Genomic DNA, 17,780 nt, shown 5'->3' on the forward strand with positions numbered 1-17,780 from the left:
AAATAAGCCTGAAGTACAATGGATTTTTCTGTGATAAAGCAGGGAAGTATCAGTAAGATTCAATAATAGATGGATGAATGGGTTTACGTTCTGTCTAAGCCAATACCACAGCAGAATTATATGAATGTAAGGAGAAAAACAATCAGTGTTTAATTTTAGAAGATGCCTCTATTTCTCCATGAGGACAGACAACATAATTTAGAAAGACTGAAAATCGACGGCAAGAATAACTTTTAGTAACTTCATACACACACATACGCACACACATATATGTGTGTATACATATGTGTATATGTATGTGTTTATGTATACACACACACATATATGCACACATAAGACCAGAATGGCTCATAAGAGGGTTTTTTTTGTTTTGTTTTGTTTTTTGAGGCGGAGTCTAGCTCTGTCGCCCAGACTGGAGTGCAGTGGTGTGATCTTGGCTCACTGCAAGCTCCGCCTTCCGGGTTCTCGCCATTCTCCTGCCTCAGCCTCCCCAGTAGCTGGGACTACAGGCACCCACCACCACGCCCGGCTAATTTTTTGTATTTTTAGTAGAGATGGGGTTTCACTATGTTAAATAGGATGGTCTCGATCTCCTGACCTCGTGATCCGCCCGCCTCGGCCTCCCAAAGTGCTGGGATTACAGACATGAGCCACCGCACCCGGCCAAGAGGGGGTATCTTAAAAAGGAAATGCTCCACAAGCCAGACATGGAGTTGCTCCAGGTGAGAAAGGAGATTTAGGGTGTAAGGGTGCTGAACATTCACGTGCATGGAAATTATTTCTCTCAGATGAAATCCACATTCCCTCCAACTTTCATTATTTGTTTCCAAAAACATACTTCTATAACTATGGCTGCTTTATTGTTTCCCCTCAAAAAATTCTCTAGAAATCGTGCAGCTTACTTATACTTTATCCATGAACAAATGAATTTTGCGAATTGATGAAGGTACAAGGCCAAAGGAAATCTGGCCATTTAAATGAATAAAAATTTATTTAGGTTTTTGAAAATCCATAAAATAATATTTAGGTTAATATTTTGGTCATAGAAATATGAGGAAAGCTTGAGATTCTAACTAACTAACTACCTCCCTCCTCTATTTTCTCTTTAACTTTTATCACTAGATTTGTATCCCAGTCATCTTTGAGTCAGATATATTTAAGAATGAGAACTTGGAAATTGGTAGACAACTCATTCATGTTTATAACAGAGCACATTGACTTCTCAGATCTCCTTCCACCCCACTCACTCTGAGAAGATCCTTAGAAATGAGACTTCTTCAGAGGTTTCCCCTCTGTCAATCTGCTCAATTGGGAGTCTCTATTGTAAAGAAAATAGACAATGACTTCTTAAGTATGAGGAAACTGAGGAAAGACTATTTTTCAAAATTGTCTCAAGTTCTTAGACGGGACTTAGTGAAAGAGGTGTCCTGTGAAGACCACTAAGCCTCCTGTTTTTGCCTTCACTGGCTTTTGGAGACATAGTGCGTAGTTGAGTCTGTCCCTGATTCCAGCAGACGCGCTTTCAGAGTTTTCACAAGAGCTACTGAAATGAGCTCATACATTATTAAAATGTTAACTCAATTTTTTATGAATCTATTTTTTCCCTTCCTCTGATGTAGAAATGTTTCCAGTATTCAGTAATTTTATTTGACATGGTTTAAAAGAAAAGTTGCAAAAAAAAAAAAAAAAGCAAAAGTAAAATTCTACTAATCTGTTCCAGGTTAAATTTTTAGTTCTAAAAATCCTATGCATATGTGAAGGTGCCAAGTTTTTTAAGTGTAACAGAGGCAATTACTTTAGTGAATGTAGAAATAGTGGGTGCAGGAATTGAAAAGCAGAGAAGGAGTCTAGATGAAAGAGACCCTATAAGTGTGAGGACAATGTGGTCCCAAGGGCAGCTTTATAAACCAATTTCACAGTCTCTACTTTGGCAAACAAACAACATAAACAACTAGCCTTGAAAAAAATCCCATTGTTCCACATGGGGAGCATTGCAGTGGAGTCTGGTAAAAACTGTATACTAAAATTTTATTGCTGAATATTCTCAAGACATATGAGAGTCAGGGTCTTTAAAAATTACTGGTTATTATAAGTAAAGAATAGACTCAATTCTGACTGAGAATTTTCATTTGATTTGAAAATTTAGGAGTCAGAAATAAGAACTAATCTGGGAAAAACAAAGTGATGATATTGTAGTTTTCAAATTGTGGAATGAAATAAGATTTAAGCATCTTAAATACATAATACCAGTGATTTTTTTGTAACTGGATAAATGTTAACTGCAAATTTTTCCTTGTAAAAGTGAGGCAGTATAGCTGCAAGTGCCCTAGGCTGTGAACTCAGAGCTCAGAGCAGGGCCGATTTCTAGACTTATTAAAAAGCTCAACTGCTTTCTATGTAAGGGGCAGGCCATTAGCAGTATGCTCATAATCTAGTATTTTTTTGTGAAATATGAGCAACCTTTTTACTTTAATTATTGAATTTATTTTCAGAAATTAGTACATTATTTTGACCATGCAAACTCTTTATAACTGCATACATTCTTGTAATCATATTGGCAAGATGGAGAATGAATCAGTATGAAACTTAAATAGATCCAGGCTCACAACTGATGACTTATATAATAGGCAAACAGAATGACAAAGTAAGGGAAAAATGAATAAATGGTGCAATGTTTAGAGTTCAGGTAAATTATTCAATGTTACATACAAAATTGTATATTTATTCAGTATATTGAATTTTCAACTGCTAAGGGTAGATTTTTGGGGGTGTCTGTTGTACTGGTGTGCTATTCTTTATATTACTTTTTACAATGGCCTATATTATTTGTATGATATAAAATTTGAATAAATATTAAAATTGTTTTTAAAAAACTAAAATAAAAACTAAGCAAGGAAGCAAAACATTTTAACTTACAGTATGAAGAGCAAATGTTAAATCAGAAAATTCAGGGTAGCCCGGTGTGAATTCAGAGAATCAGACAGACTAGAAGGTTAAGGAAATTATTTGTAAATAATACTTCTAAAATGTTCTCATATATATATATTCACTTCAAAAAATAACATAAGTGGACTTCCTTTTGTTTTCTAGGAAAGAACTTGAATAAATGGCAAATCCTCACATCCTTGGTAAATGATGTTGTTATTTGGAACTAAGAAATGTTTTTCTGGAAATTATTATTTAGAACTAACAAATGTTTTCAGCCATCTCTGATAGGTGAAGGAACTTAATGGCAGATAATTTATAGGGCATTTGGTTATGAAAATTGAACTCAAAGATATTAGTCTTATATTTGATTTTTATTATTTGAATTTTCAGAAAATGGTTAATGTCTGTGGTTAGGGATTTGTTTGTTCTGCAAATGTATTAGTAATCCTCTATTAAATAATTTAAACAGAATTGTCATTGGTCTCTTGATCTCATATTGCTCAGTTATATAATATCTTGAGAAGAAATACACTTTATACACTTTTCTGGGGAGATAAGATCCCATTATTCATGTATGTATATGTATGCATGTATCTTTTTTCTTCTTGCAATGAATGTTACTCTGTATCCTGACAAAGCTAATAGCCATATCCTCCTACTTGGAGATTTGCAAAGTGTGAATGTTGGACGTTATCCTCAAGATCTGCCACATACAACTCCAAGATCTAAGTGTTTTCTTCAATGAGAATTCAGATGTTCTCAGTGTCTCACTTTTGGCAGACATTACTTGCAGACGAGAGACTCTTGAAATTGGGCTTTTGGTGTCTGTAATTATGACTAGAAAGGGAAGAATAGGAATAATGAGATAAATGATGTGGAGATATTCTCTCCTTAGATTGTTAAAGAGAACTTTCACTACAATCTATTTACCACTTCTTCACTTTTATTTCAATATGTGCCACAGTCTTTCAGTCAGAAGAATTTCTAGTTAATGGAAATGGAACTGTGAACTTTGTTAATATTGTTCAGTTCCCTTTTATATAGCACTCCTTCTCTTTGTCAGGCCTGTCTTTTACTGCAGTCATTTCTGACCAGAAACAAATCAGGAAATTGTCCATCTACGGAGTAACAGAAGTACCTGAAAGAGCCCTTCTAGTGTGTGTATCTTCTCACATAAGATGCATGGCTTATATCTGATTAAGTTCCTTCCAGTTTAATGAAAGCACATTTACTATAATACTATTGGACATTTTTGGACATACTTATACTTTTATTTTATTTTATTGAAACAGAGTCTTGCTCTGTTGGAGGCTGGAGTGCAGTTGCACAATCTCGGCTTACTGGAACCTCTGCCTTCTGTATTCAAGTGATTTTCAGGCCTCAGCCTCCTCAGTAGCTGGGATTACAGGTGAGCATCACCATGTCTGACTAATTGCTTTTCGTACTTTTAGTAGAGACAGGATTTCAACATGTTGGCCAGGCTGGTCTCAAACTCCTGTCCTCGAGTGATCTGCCTACCTAGGCCTCCCAAAGTGCTGGGATTACAAGTGTGAGCCACTGTACCTGACCTATTTATACTTTTCAAAATGTGCTTGTATATAGTACTTATTCATTTGATGAAAATCATCACTCATGATGCATATCGTATTGCTGTTCTATGTGAAAAAGTGCTTATTAATCATTAGATTAAGGCAAATTAAAATCACAAGATGAACCACTAATCACCCATAAGTGTGACCAGAATTTACCAAGAGATTTATTACCACGTGTTGACAAAGATGCTGAACAAATGAAATTTCAGTCATACAAGGGGGAATGTAAAGTTATACAACCACTCTGAAAACATTTAGGGAAATCTACATAAAGTATTCCTTATGACCACTCCTAAATATACATCCAACATATATACATTGTCTTTTTTCGTACAAATGGGGTCCCACTATGTTACCCAAGCTGGTCTCAAATCCCTGGGCTCAAGCAATCTGCCTGCCTTGACCTCTCAAAGTACTGGAATTACAGGCTACATTCATATTTTAATTAAAATATGTGTACAACAGTACAACATTCTTCATACCATTGCTGTTCATAGTATACTAAAATTTAAGTTAAAAAGTTTATCTCCAGTAGAATGCCTAAATAAATTGTGATATATTCATGCAAATAAATTTTATGAAGCAAAGAAAAAGAATGAACTCTCACTACTTGCAACAAAATTAAAGAATATCAAACATCACTTTAAGAAACGAATCTGGACAAAACTTATTCTTAAAGAATATTTAATATTGAAGAATATTAACAACAAACAAGTTCTATTCTATCTAATGATTTTTCTTCTTTTTCCCCACTTTTTTCTTTACCTCTTTTCAATGTATCTAAACATTATGTCATACACAAAGACCTGGAACTTCCCTGTCTCTTCTTCCCTATCTCCACACTGTAACAGAAGTCTAAACCACTGCAGGAAGATCGAGAAACATAGCTTCCCTTAAGGTACTGGTAAAAATTTGTCCCAGCTCGTAGATGGGAACAAGGAACTAAAAGATGGGAAATAGCATAAATATGTGTTAGATTAAGACCTAGAACCGAAGGCAGAGCAAGATCACTGAGAAATCCCATTCGCAAGTCGCAGAGATACAGTATCTGCCTGTAACAGAGACTTAATCAGAACTGTTTCGTGTATTTGTATGTATATTTGTGTAGTTATTTAACCTGATCATAGAAAATACAATTTTTAAATAATATAGAATATTCTGTAAACCAAATAACCATAACCATAAATTAAAGGAAAATATTAGTAAATTCCACAGTGTTAAAACACACATAAGATCTATATTGATTATGATCTTAAGGTCTTTTATACAATAGATATATGTGTGTGTTTATGTGTGTGTGTGTGTGTATATATATATGCATATAAATATTCCATATATATTAATGGCTTCTTTATCTGATACTAAAAGTCCTATATAAATGTTTTCTATATTGAGTGTGTTTTTACCTAAGGTTTCTAGCATCTGTTTTAACTTTTAACTTTACAACTTTGGTTCCTATACATTTGGTATATAGCTATTTATAATTTATAATTTTTTATTGCAAATTTTGATAGCATTAAATTGTCATATTGAAAGTTGTTGGTTTAAATTCTACTTACTTTCTTATTAGATTCTCAGATCCTTCTTTCTTAATGTCTCCATCTTTCTAGCATAATTTTTTCCTTCTCTTTACTTGCAGTCTTTCTGAATTATTTTGCTTTAGGTGTCTTTTTTTGTATATAGGACATAGCTGGGAATTTTATTTGAGCTTATAAAAGTATTTTTTATCTTTTAATAGGTAAGTTAAGACCTTTCACATTTATTTTATAAATGGTGCATGAATTGAACATGTCTAATATAACTAATAAGTACAAAAAAGATACTCAACATCATAGTCACTGAGAATATTTTAATTAAAATCACAATTACATGCCACTATAAGGTCAATACAACAGCTATAATAAAAAAACACAGACAATAATATTCGTTGTTAAGGTTATGAAAAAAATGGGAATTTTAATGCATTCCAGGTAAGCATGTAAAATAACACAGCCACTTTGAAAAATAGTTTGCTTTCTTAAAAAATAAATAAATAAACATAAATGTACCAGAAAATCCAGGAATCCCTTTCCTCAGTATCTACCTAAAAGAAATAAAAATATGTTTATACAAAGACTTAAACTCATATATACATGATAGCATTATTTATGATAGCTAAAAAGGTAAAACAATCCAAATCTTGATCAACTCTTCAATGAATATCAGAATGTGAACTATTTGTACGTTGAAAAGCTAATCAGAAAAATAATAAATAATGAAATACTGATTTATACTACAATATGGATAAATATTGGAAATATTATGCCAAATTAAAAAACATACTAAAAACTACATACTGTACAATTCATAGATATGGAACATTCAGAGGCAGAATGTTAGAAAGAGGTAATTGATTTCTTCAAACTAGGGTAGAAGGTGAAATTAATTGTAAACTAGCACAAGGCACCCTTTTGGAGTAAAGATAATGTTCAAAAACTAAATTATGGTGACAGTTGCGGAACACAATAAATATACTAAAATTTATTGAATGTTACACATGGGAGAATGTTACATGGGAGAATTTTATGGTATACAGATTATATCTCAATGAAGTTGTTGAAAGTACTGAGGAATATAAAAGTTATAAAATTGCCAAAGTACTTTTCAAAAAAGAATAAAATGAGAAGATTTACATTATCTGTATCCAAATGTGCTATACGTATGTAGGGATCAAGAAGGTATATTGGTGTATGGTGAGATAAATAAATATCTACAACAATAAAACAGAATTAGAGTCTAGAGTAGATAACACATATATGATCAATTGATTTTTGACAAAGGTGCTAAGATCATTCAAAAGATTCAAAGATAATCTTTTCCACAAATAGTACTTAAATTTTTGGAATTCAGGTGCAAAAAATATGAACTTCAAACCCACATTACACTGTACATAAAAATTAACTCAAAATGGATCACTGACCTAAATGTAAGCTGAAATTATGAAACTTCTAGAAGTAGTCTTATAAAAAATTTAGTAACCTTGCATTAGACAAATATTTCTTACATGTGGCATCAAAAATAGAAACATTAAAAATGACAAACTGGATTTATTAAAATTAAAAATGTTGTTCTTCCAAGGAGACAATCAAATTAAGATATAAGCCATAGACTGGCAGAAATTATATTTGCAAAACATATATGTGATAAAGGATTTGTATCAAAAAGAACTCTTACAACTCAGCAAGTAGACAAACTATCCAATGAAATCGTTGTACAACCTAAAAGACTTGAGCAGATGATTCACTAAAGAAGATACTTGGATGGAAACTAATGATAGTAAAAGATGCTCAAGACCAGGTGTGGTGGCTCATGTCTATAATTATGGCACTTTGGGGGGCCAAGACAGGAAGATAACTTAGGGCCAGGGGTTCCAGACCAGCCTGGGCAACATGGAAAGACCACATCTCTGAGATAATTTTAAAAATTAGCTGGACATAGTGATGTGTGCCTGTAGTCCCAGCTACTTGGAAGGCTGAGGTGGTAGGATACCTTGAACCTAGGAGTTTGAGGTGAGCTATGATGTTGCCACTGCACTCCAGCCTGGTTGACAGAGGGAGATCCTCTCTCAAAAAAAAAAAAAAAAAAAAAAGATGCTCAACATCATTAATCACTAGTAATATATATGCAAATTAACCCACAATGAGCTATTACTGCACACAAAAAAATAAAAAGGCCTATATAATAAAGGTTGAAAATACTAAGCGTCAGTGAGAATGTAGAGGAATTAGAACTCTTATGAAGATGCTGGTGGAAATGGAAAATGGTATAGTCACTTTTAAAAGAAGTATTTTGACAAGTTCTTAAATGATTAAAAAATCCATTAAATAATTCAGTACTTTCACTCCAAGTAGCTACCCACAATAAATGAAAGATATGTGGGCTGATTTGCATAGAAATATAAAACATAGTTGCTAAAACTGGGAGCAATTCAGATGCACATCATCTGGTGTTTGGATAAATAAAATGTGGTGTATTCAAGGTATGAAAAGCCACTCAGCTGAAAAAGAACAGAAGATGGCCAAATAGATGCAACCAGAAAGCTCCATTCCCACTGAGAGAGACCAAAATATTGAGTAAACCGTATAGCTAACAGACACTATAAAGCAACTGTACAATCAACTCTACAAAACAACCAGATGACAAGATCAAACTCTCACATATCAAAACAAATCCTAAATGTAAATGATCTAAACTCCACAATTAAAAGGCACAGAGTGGCAAGCTGAATAAAAAGACAAGACCCAAGTGTATTTGTCTTGAGAGATCCGTCTCACATAAAATAACACCCACAGGCTCAAAGTAAAGGATGGAGAAAGATCTACCATGCAAATAAAAACAACAACAACAACAACAACAACAACAACAAAATGCGGGAGCATCTGTTCTTACATAAGATAAAAAAGACTTTAAACCAAAAACAATTAAGAAGATCATTACAAAATGATAAAGGTTCAGTTGAACAAGAAGGCTTAAGCACCATAGTACCATATCTATGTATCCTTTTTGTAATGATATTTCTCAACCTGTTCTGTCTTGCTAATTATGGCTATATTGTAGTATATTTTTGTTGGTTCTATAGCTTTTGATTTTAATAACTTTTTACACATTTATTCATTTAATTATTTACCTATTTCTTGAATATCTCTCATATCATCAGACTGTTTCTTATTTCCTGTAATGAATGAGAAGAACTATCATTGACTTTCCCTTCTTGTAATTTACAAACTTGAAAAAAAGACCCAAATTCTATTAGGAGATTTACAAAGGAAATGTATGAGCTGTTCTTGATATCTGAGACCTCATCTAGTTCAGAAAGCTTGGAACTGGTGAAGGGAAAGGGTTTATCCAGATGAAGGAAGGGAATAGAGAATTTTAGGCTGACACTGAGTTTTAAATAAGGGCTATCTGGAAGGAAACTTGTCTGTGCTTTAATTTGACTCAGTTAGCTGGGTTTTCATGCTCATGTATTCTTTCACCTCCAGTAAGCTTTGATAACAAGTTAAAAGAGCATGCATCCTATACAATATAATAAAAGACATTACATCTATTCAAATAAAATAGAAATGACAAATGTATATACTGTACATTATTAACACTTTAAAAAATGATACAATAAATATATATCCGTGAGGTAAAATTAAGTAAAAGGTAATGACATATGCCTGATTTTCCCCATTAAGAAAGTAACCAGAATAGGAGCTTCCTCTGCTATTAGAATTACCAAGGCCTTGGTCAGGTTTGTGACCTGTCCCTGATTATTGAGATCCATGGCAAATGAAAGGTCTCAAAGGAAAATAGAAGATGCGAGAGAGGAAACTACAAATGAGGGAACTTTGGGCAACATTAACAAAGCTCACTATCCCACATTCATAATCTAGGAACACCCCTAGCCAGCCTTGGGGCCTTGGAATATAGTGAGGTAACAGTGGGGAAGTAGATAAGAGGCTGAAATGGTCATCCACTTTAAGACACAGGAGTAGAAAGATACCCTCAGAGTCAAGTCGCATGTCATTCCTCTTTGTCCAGGCTTCTCTGCAAAGTCCTATAACCCAATTACAAGAGTCTTTCACATCCACCTCCCAGTAATGTTTGCCAGAGGTGAGGATCTGAGCTCCCCATGAAGAAGTATACTGTGTACTTGTTGGAGTGCAGGACATGTCTGTATCATCAAGGCTGCATTGCAAATGCCTCAGGTCTTCGAAGAGAAGCTTGTGATTACTGCATATCTTATGATCCATGGTGATATACACTGTAGCAAAATAAAACAGTCAATGCAAAAAAACAGTTTAAAAGTTTGGAGGTACAGGTGCAGAGGCAGTCCGGCAAATACTTAACAACCAATCCCTGAAAACAAACAAACAAAAGCAACTGGTTTGTTTTGTTTATTAGGAATATTTCCATCTCACTAAGGCCAGTTTCAAGCTACCAACAATTTAAAAATCAATCAAAAAATTCAAAACATTTAACAATTAGCTCTCATGAGTCAGTACTAACTGGCTCTGGCACACCGCTCTATCACAAGTGGCATATAGAGTATATCAGATGAATTATCGAGACAGTTCAGCAACAGCTTCTTGTCCATTTGCGGGGCAAATGAATCTTTAATCAAGCAACTAAGATGAAAGAAAATTTAGAGAAAACATAAAGACGTAAGATGTCAAGCTCTGATTTAATTTTTACTAGACCACTAAAAATTTGCCAGCTTATTCATAAGATGCCAAGAAAACATCAAAATGGCCCTTTATTTAAGCCTCCTTATTAACCAATTTTCACAAAATAAAATAAACATACTAAAAATAATAAACATATTAATTATACTTAAGATATGATATTATTATCGTTAGTTCTAAACCATGACCACTTTGCCTAACATGGGAGAGCTTCACATTTGATCTTAGCCAAAAGGCCAAGAAGTAATGAGGGCTTCACAACTTAAGCAAGCAAAAGTGAAATAAACTAAAAATCTATATGTGCCTTTTTAAAAAGGTAGTTTCTCTCCCAGAATTTCTGGTTTGGACATCATTAAATCAGAATTCTCTTCATCTCATCCCATGGTTGCCTCTCTTCTATCTGCCAGACTCCCCCTCCATTTCCATTTGTTTGTGTAGCCCTCTACACAGTGAAGGGATTTTCCTTCAGACTGCTTTGTGGTTGTACCTATTGTTTACAAACTTGTTTTTATGCTTTTGATAATCCTGTGGTTTTTCAAATGTATTCCTTAAAACTTCAATCTTTAGGTAAATATTTGAATAACAACATTAAGATGTTTCTAAGAATTGGATCATGTAAATATAACCAGAGTTGAAATGCTTTGAAAGAATATGCAGTTTTATATGCTACACTGAAAAATTAATGCTTATTTATAGCATTCCTCCAGGCCTTTTATTTTTTTTACTCACTTAAAATAATCATGTTATGCACTGTATTTCTTATTTGTTTATTTATTCCAGACTTCAGTTAGCTTTTCCTGAAAGTTTATTAACAGTTTTAAAATTGGTTAAAAATGTTTCCATATTTGCCTGCTTGTTCACTGAAAATAATAATAGAGACAGAGAAGTGAATATAGACTGAAGTAAATATAGGTCACCCATATAAAAATACTTCTGTTGGAAACGTTAGTGCAGTTCACACTCTTACCTCTGAAGAAGTTAAGCCTTTCTGACATCCCAGTGATGGTCCATGCACTGAGCTGTGGGTTCACAGGCTGAGGCATGGCCAGCCTCAGAAACTCATTCCTGAAAAGAAAAATACCTACTTTTTACTACCAGTCCCAAAGGAATCATTAGCAATCCATAATAAGATGCTTGATCAGAATCCTCACAATTAGGTTGAAGAGTGTGACTTGAACTCAAGAACTAAGACATATTGCAATTGTAACTGTATTTTATGATGTGCTCTGCTGCTTTTAATATCTCTATGCCAGTAGAATATGTCATCTCAGTCATAATTATATCAGTTCTCACCTTTGCAGCTTCCCGAGGTGAGCCATGCAGAAATCCTCATTTAATTTCTGAAATCTGATAGGTGTCAAATTTTTGGAACATGCCACCTGCTACATATGGAGCCTTAACTCTATACTACATTCCTTCTTGGTGATGTTCCCTTTCTCCGATTTTCACCATTTTTCCATCTGCTACCTCTCTGAGATTATTTGCCTTTCCCATTGACAGCCTGGAATAACCTTCAAATAATTAGGATGTAGAAAATTAGAGGCTGGAAAAATAGTTGTCTTATTGAAACTTCTACATTAGGTCTGGCTATTAAAACTGCTCCCATCCTTCACTTTCATCTGAAGTAGTCAATATATAAAGCCTGGATGACCTTTGAAAAGAAAGGAATAAATACAGACAGAAATTCCTCACTAAAAGTATGGGCTGATCCAAGCAGAAACAGCCTGATTATTGTCACAATTACCAGGACTTGGATAAAGGGGTAAACTTACCTTTTCATTATATCTCCCAAATCCTATAAAGAGAGAGAAGATGGCTTAGTTTGCAGCACAATAGGGTTCTCTACTCCAGTGCAATCTGAGGATACGAACTGAATTGGAAAACTTAATGTCTTCCACTTTCCTTCTTTGGATAAAGGCATTTTTCATTTTCTTTTTTTTTATAAATATGAAACCCAGTCTGATATCTACATTTTATAGTCTATAAAATTATACTCTTGATGAAACATAGTCAGATGGACTGAGGCTGAACAAAGGGGAAGGGGAAGGGAAGACATGCTGCTATACAAACATCTGCAACAAGATTGATAGAGGTTTCCACAAAGTTCTTATAAGGATGTGTGGGGCCCAAATCTAGGACTTCAAAACTAAAAGAGTAAATAAATGTCATAAATCTCACACTTTCACTTATTGACACATCCTTATACAAAATTGAATCATGTATTCACGAGCTGCTCTGTTGCAACTACTAAGAATCAGTGGGTGTAGTAAGATAATTTTAGAAGAGAATTTTCTTGAATTTGTTACTAGAACCTTTCCAAATAGTTTTCCTTCTCCTCTATGGGACAAGAAAGAGTGAGACTGGGTCTACGGAGGAGAGAAACCTGCCACCATAAGGTCAGGAGAGGCAGAATCTGAATATTTAGAACCAGAAAAGTAATATAGATCAAAAAGCATATAGACTCTAGCAGATACGATTCCCAAGCAGGGTGGTGTTCAGCACCCTGACCTCCTTCAGTTTTTACCTGAGGCAGGTTCACATCTGCTTTACAGCTCATTTCCTTCAGTTTCTCAAACATTCCTCTCAGGAGTACACTCATCTTAGCCATTCTAGTTTGACTTATCTTGAGTTGCTCAAAAACTATCCTGCCTTCTCTTGCCAGGCCCTCTAAGTGCTTTTGCTCTTCTTCACGGAGGTATTGACACACCTTAGGATATTCAGCGCTGATCATCATGCTCCGCAAATGTATAAAAACCTGTAGTGACATTGGGTTGATTAAATCATGGGTCTAAGTGGTTTTATTCTTTCCTTATCAGCTATTCTGCTTTGTTTCATGTTTTGTGCTATTCTACTAAATCTAATTTAATGCCTTTCCTCTTCAAATACAGCATAAATCTTCCTTTCTTCCTCCTTCCCTTCCATTTCCCTGCATTGCTCCACCTACTTTCCCTCAAACCCTCATATTTTCATTTTAAAAATAAAGATAAATTAAGATCACATTGATATTATCTTATATAATGTTCTAACCTCTTCATCACTGTATCTAAATTGTGTTCTATTTTTCTCAATACTCCTACTCATAACAATTTACTTCGTTAGGAAAATAGAGAACATAAGACATTGCTGCATCTTTCTAAATTACCTCCATTTCCAAAACACTCGGTGTTTTTACCAGTGGTTGGCTATGCTTGCCTATTACCTAAGACTGCTCACCTCTAGCCACCCCTTCTCTAGACTACTCTCTTACAGTGTTCATTCTTTCCCTCTGCTTGCCTTTGTCTTCCTGTCTCTGTCCCAGTTGTTTGCCTATTCTCTCTTTCTGGCTCCATTTCTCTGTCTCATTCTTTCTCTGGCCTGTCTTTGATTTTCTCTGTCTCTGTCTTTCTGTCACTGTGTCTTTATTTCTCCCCTCTCTCTTTCACTCAATTATACTATTATTATTATTATTGAGACAAGGTCTCAGTCTGTCACCCAGGCTGGAGTATGGTGGTGCAGTCATGGCTCACTGCAGCCTTGAATTCCTGGGCTCAGGAGATCCTCCCACTTCAGCCTCTTGAGTAGCTGCGACTTCAGACACATGCCGCCATGCCAGGCTACTCAATTACTTTTTGTTTTTTAATTTTCATTTTATTTATTTATTTGTTTGTTTGTTTATTTATTTATTTATTTATTTGCAGACAGAGTCTTGCTCTGTCACCCAGGCTGGAGTGCAGTGGCATGATCTCAACTCACTGCATCCTCTGCCTCCTGGATTCAAGTGATTCTCCTGCCTCAGCCTCCCGAGTAGCTGGGACTACAGGTGCGCACCACCACGCCCAGCTAAGTTTTGTATTTTTAGTAGAGACAGGGTTTCACCATGTTGGCCAGGATGGTCTCAATCTCTTGACCTCGTGATCTGCCCACCTCGGCCTCCCAAAGTCCTGGGATTACAGGCATGAGCCACTGCGCCTGACCTCAATTAATTTTTCACAATTCCACACCACCTTTAAATGTGTTTAAACATGCAAATTTTGCAAATTACTTTGGAAAAAAAATTAAAATATTCTTGTCCCAATTACCTCATCTAGCTTCTCTTGCTAAAACATTTCTATCCCTATCAAAGCTAAATTTATTGATCAAATGTGATCAAACTTGCTGTGCTCGTGTGTGTGATTAATGACCCCTTTACCTCTATTCCCTACTCTTTCCTGAACCAAACATTACAACTTACCAAGAACTTTTTTCTAAATTCAAGTATGATGCTTTAGTCCTAGAATTCTTCACCTTCATTCTGCATTTGACACTATTTTCTACTTATTCTTTTTAACCAAACCTTGTTTTTCCTGCCACAGAAAAATACATTGTTACAAAGCCACTGATTTGTTTCTTCTGTACCTTCTTATCCCTGAAAATGGGTTCTTCTTGGCCAACATAGATTCTACAAACCTGGATGCTTTGTACCCGTTCTCTGTTTTATTTTTCCCTGAAGCACTTCATGAACATTATTTATTATAAAGTTTACATTTTAATTTGTAGATTGAATTCCCCCACTAGATTATAGTCTCCTAGGGTTAGTAATCTATTTCTTCTTTTGTCCACATCTGTATCATTTTGTTGGGCTAGAGCAGTGAGCAACACATGATAGGCCCTCATGAGAATGCAGGACTCCTCAGAAAATCCATCTGAAATGATCAACATGATTTTGTTGTTCCCCTTTGGCATTCTCACAGTATCATGTATCAATTATTATTATTCTCTACTGGTCCCTGCTTATATGACCCCTTCGGAAGTGCTTGAGATCTTTGATAATAAAAATGTTTAATTTACTTATTCAGTTTTAGGTACTTAATTAATATTTGTGAATGGATTATATAATCCTCAATTCTTAGCTAAGCATTCACATTCTAGACCTGGCCATAATTACATTTATAGCCATATCTCTCATCACTGCCTGACTCTTTTTCATGAACTAATCAAGAGGAGTTACTCAAATGTCCAAATAATTTTACCACTTTTCTAACTTTCAGCTTTCTTATTCCTAAAATCCTTCCAACATTATCATCGGTAAATTTCTGAATTTTACTGAAACATTAGCATCAGATTGATTTTCACCTAGAAGCTTTTTTTTTTTTTTTTTTTTTAGCATTTCATGTCTGCTAAACTGCTGTAGAACCACATTTTTACCTTCATGCTAGTGATCTTACATGCCGTTTTTAGCACATTTCTTATCGCTGCTGATGTATTATTGGTAGATACTGCTTTATTCAGAAAAATCAGGATATTTTTAGTTATATATTGGATTCAACATGAAATCTCACTCTAAAGGTTAAGTTGTATGGTAGAGAAAGACATGTAGGTCCTTTTTTTGATCATCCTATTCAGGGGATATATGGTTAACTCACCCACAAGTCACATTTTCTATTCCAAACTGGTTCTGAGAGAAATGAGCTTACTGCTTACTTTCCACGTTCTGATTATGTTGGTCTCTCTGTTTAGATTTCTTTGATTTTTCTGCTTTTTTTTCCAGATGGACTTCATTTGAATCAGGAGTTTCTTCTGAAAAACAAAACTATAAATCTGAGCACTAGAAAAGAAAATATAGCATATCTCAGATACTTTCAAAAGAGGTATAGACATGGGACAAATAAAGAGTGCAGAATGCAGACATGCAGGGGCTTTTCTTGAGGGCACTGATTGTCAAGTCTGAGAGGCCAGTGAAATCAAAGGTAGAATTCCCAAATTTGGAAAACAATACCCATTATCTTTGAAGTCTGGCACTGAAACTGATACAACCTCGTCAATTTTCAGAAGTAATTATTATTTTATATTTAATTTTAAAATGCTAGCCCTCAACTTCTCTACAGTACTGTTGGAGCATACTGACCAATATTTATTAGAATTTTCTATAATAGATTCATTGCAATCATGACTGTGTTAGCCAATGACTATCATCGAAACTAGTGATTAATATAGAGCTCCTTACACTGAAATACCAGAACCCTAATGCTCATCAACTTTATCATCATTCTCCCTCAGCTCAAGAAAATTTAAATTTCAGGCGAGCAGGGATGTTTGGTTTCTTCAGTGCTTTATCTTAGTGTCTAGAACAGTGTCTAATTTATGCTCATCAGCAATTCTGTTTATTGCATAAAATTATTATTATTAATAATAATGATAAGCGTATCTTTCCTTATTACCCGTAGGATTCAGGGTTCTTCACATTTCAAAGTGCAATCAGTAGCATTTACTTACCCTATAGTATTCATCAGCTTCCTTTATCATATAGTGTTTGTGAGTGGCATGCCTTGGGGATTGAGAGCAGAGAAAACACAGCAGGCTCCTGTCAATTTCACAGATGAGGTTCTTCATTTCCTGATGTCTCCCACAGATCAGCATGGTAGAGCTTGATAACTGGCGGGAGACTGATTCTCTTGTAGGAATAGCTTGTTTCTCAGCAAAAATAATGCGTTTGAAGTACGTTTGCTGTGATATTTCCCTGCACACAGGGCAGCAATTAGGAGTCAGTGCATCTTCCCACAAGAGGCAGAGACAGGGATTACAAAATCTGTGCCCACAGCAAATGGTGACAGGGTCTGTCAAATAGTCTGTGCAGATCGAGCAGGTGAGCTCACTGGTAGAACACTGCGTGATAGCAGAAGCCATGTTTCTGAGAAAATAAAAGGAAAGTGTCATTCTTTCCCCCAAGGCATACGAAATGAGCTTAAGACCTTTTCTTACTAATTTGTGTATGCAGTGTAGCAGGACAGGCCATGTTTTCTGAATGACTAAAATAGGATGGAGAGGCACAAACAGTGCAACAGATTGATCACATGCCCTCTTTCTTGACAACCTTGGACTATAGCACTATTTTCCAGTTCCCTAATAGAAATCCAATATTTTTCCTGTCTGTTATCTCTTCTATAAAAACATAAAAATCACAGATCCTGGGCTCATCTGTAGCCACAGGCAGTGGGTCATTATTTTGTCCAACGCTATCAAGATTTCCCCCTTTTTTTCCTCTCTCTCTGGTTGGTCATCATAAGACATGTACTCCAATTCTGGCCAAGAGAAC

At 35.0% G+C, this 17,780-nt stretch overlaps 1 protein-coding gene across 2 annotated transcripts; it reads right to left on the reverse strand.

Annotated features, from left to right (window-relative positions):
• Positions 1 to 9,814: 9,814 nt before the first annotated feature.
• On the reverse strand, positions 9,815 to 17,371 carry TRIM77 (tripartite motif containing 77). Of its 2 annotated transcripts, XM_011984890.1 has the most exons (6): positions 16,961 to 17,371; positions 16,169 to 16,264; positions 13,254 to 13,484; positions 12,502 to 12,524; positions 11,697 to 11,794; positions 9,815 to 10,308 (listed from the first exon to the last, which is right to left on the reverse strand). In XM_011984890.1, the coding sequence occupies exons 1-6, from the start codon at positions 17,369 to 17,371 to the stop codon at positions 9,815 to 9,817; spliced, it is 1,353 nt and encodes a 450-aa protein (XP_011840280.1). The 2 variants fall into 2 exon arrangements, with proteins under 2 accessions (XP_011840280.1, XP_011840281.1); XM_011984891.1 differs by lacking the exon at positions 13,254 to 13,484.
• Positions 17,372 to 17,780: the final 409 nt, after the last annotated feature.

The sequence above is a fragment of the Mandrillus leucophaeus genome, unplaced genomic scaffold (assembly GCF_000951045.1).
Source record: "Mandrillus leucophaeus isolate KB7577 unplaced genomic scaffold, Mleu.le_1.0 Scaffold276, whole genome shotgun sequence".
NCBI lineage: Eukaryota > Metazoa > Chordata > Mammalia > Primates > Cercopithecidae > Mandrillus > Mandrillus leucophaeus.

What these genes read in the sequence shown, in the direction of transcription:
- TRIM77 (XM_011984890.1), bottom strand. Translation starts at nt 17,371, where the DNA reads ATGGCTTCTGCTATCACGCAGTGTTCTACCAGTGAGCTCACCTGCTCG. An exon ending in AAGCTGATGAATACTATAGG is followed by an intron (nt 16,265 to 16,960) that starts GTAAGTAAATGC and finishes TTTGTTTTTCAG; the next exon opens with AAGAAACTCCTGATTCAAAT. An exon ending in CAGATGTGAACCTGCCTCAG is followed by an intron (nt 12,525 to 13,253) that starts GTAAAAACTGAA and finishes CTCTCTTTATAG; the next exon opens with GATTTGGGAGATATAATGAA.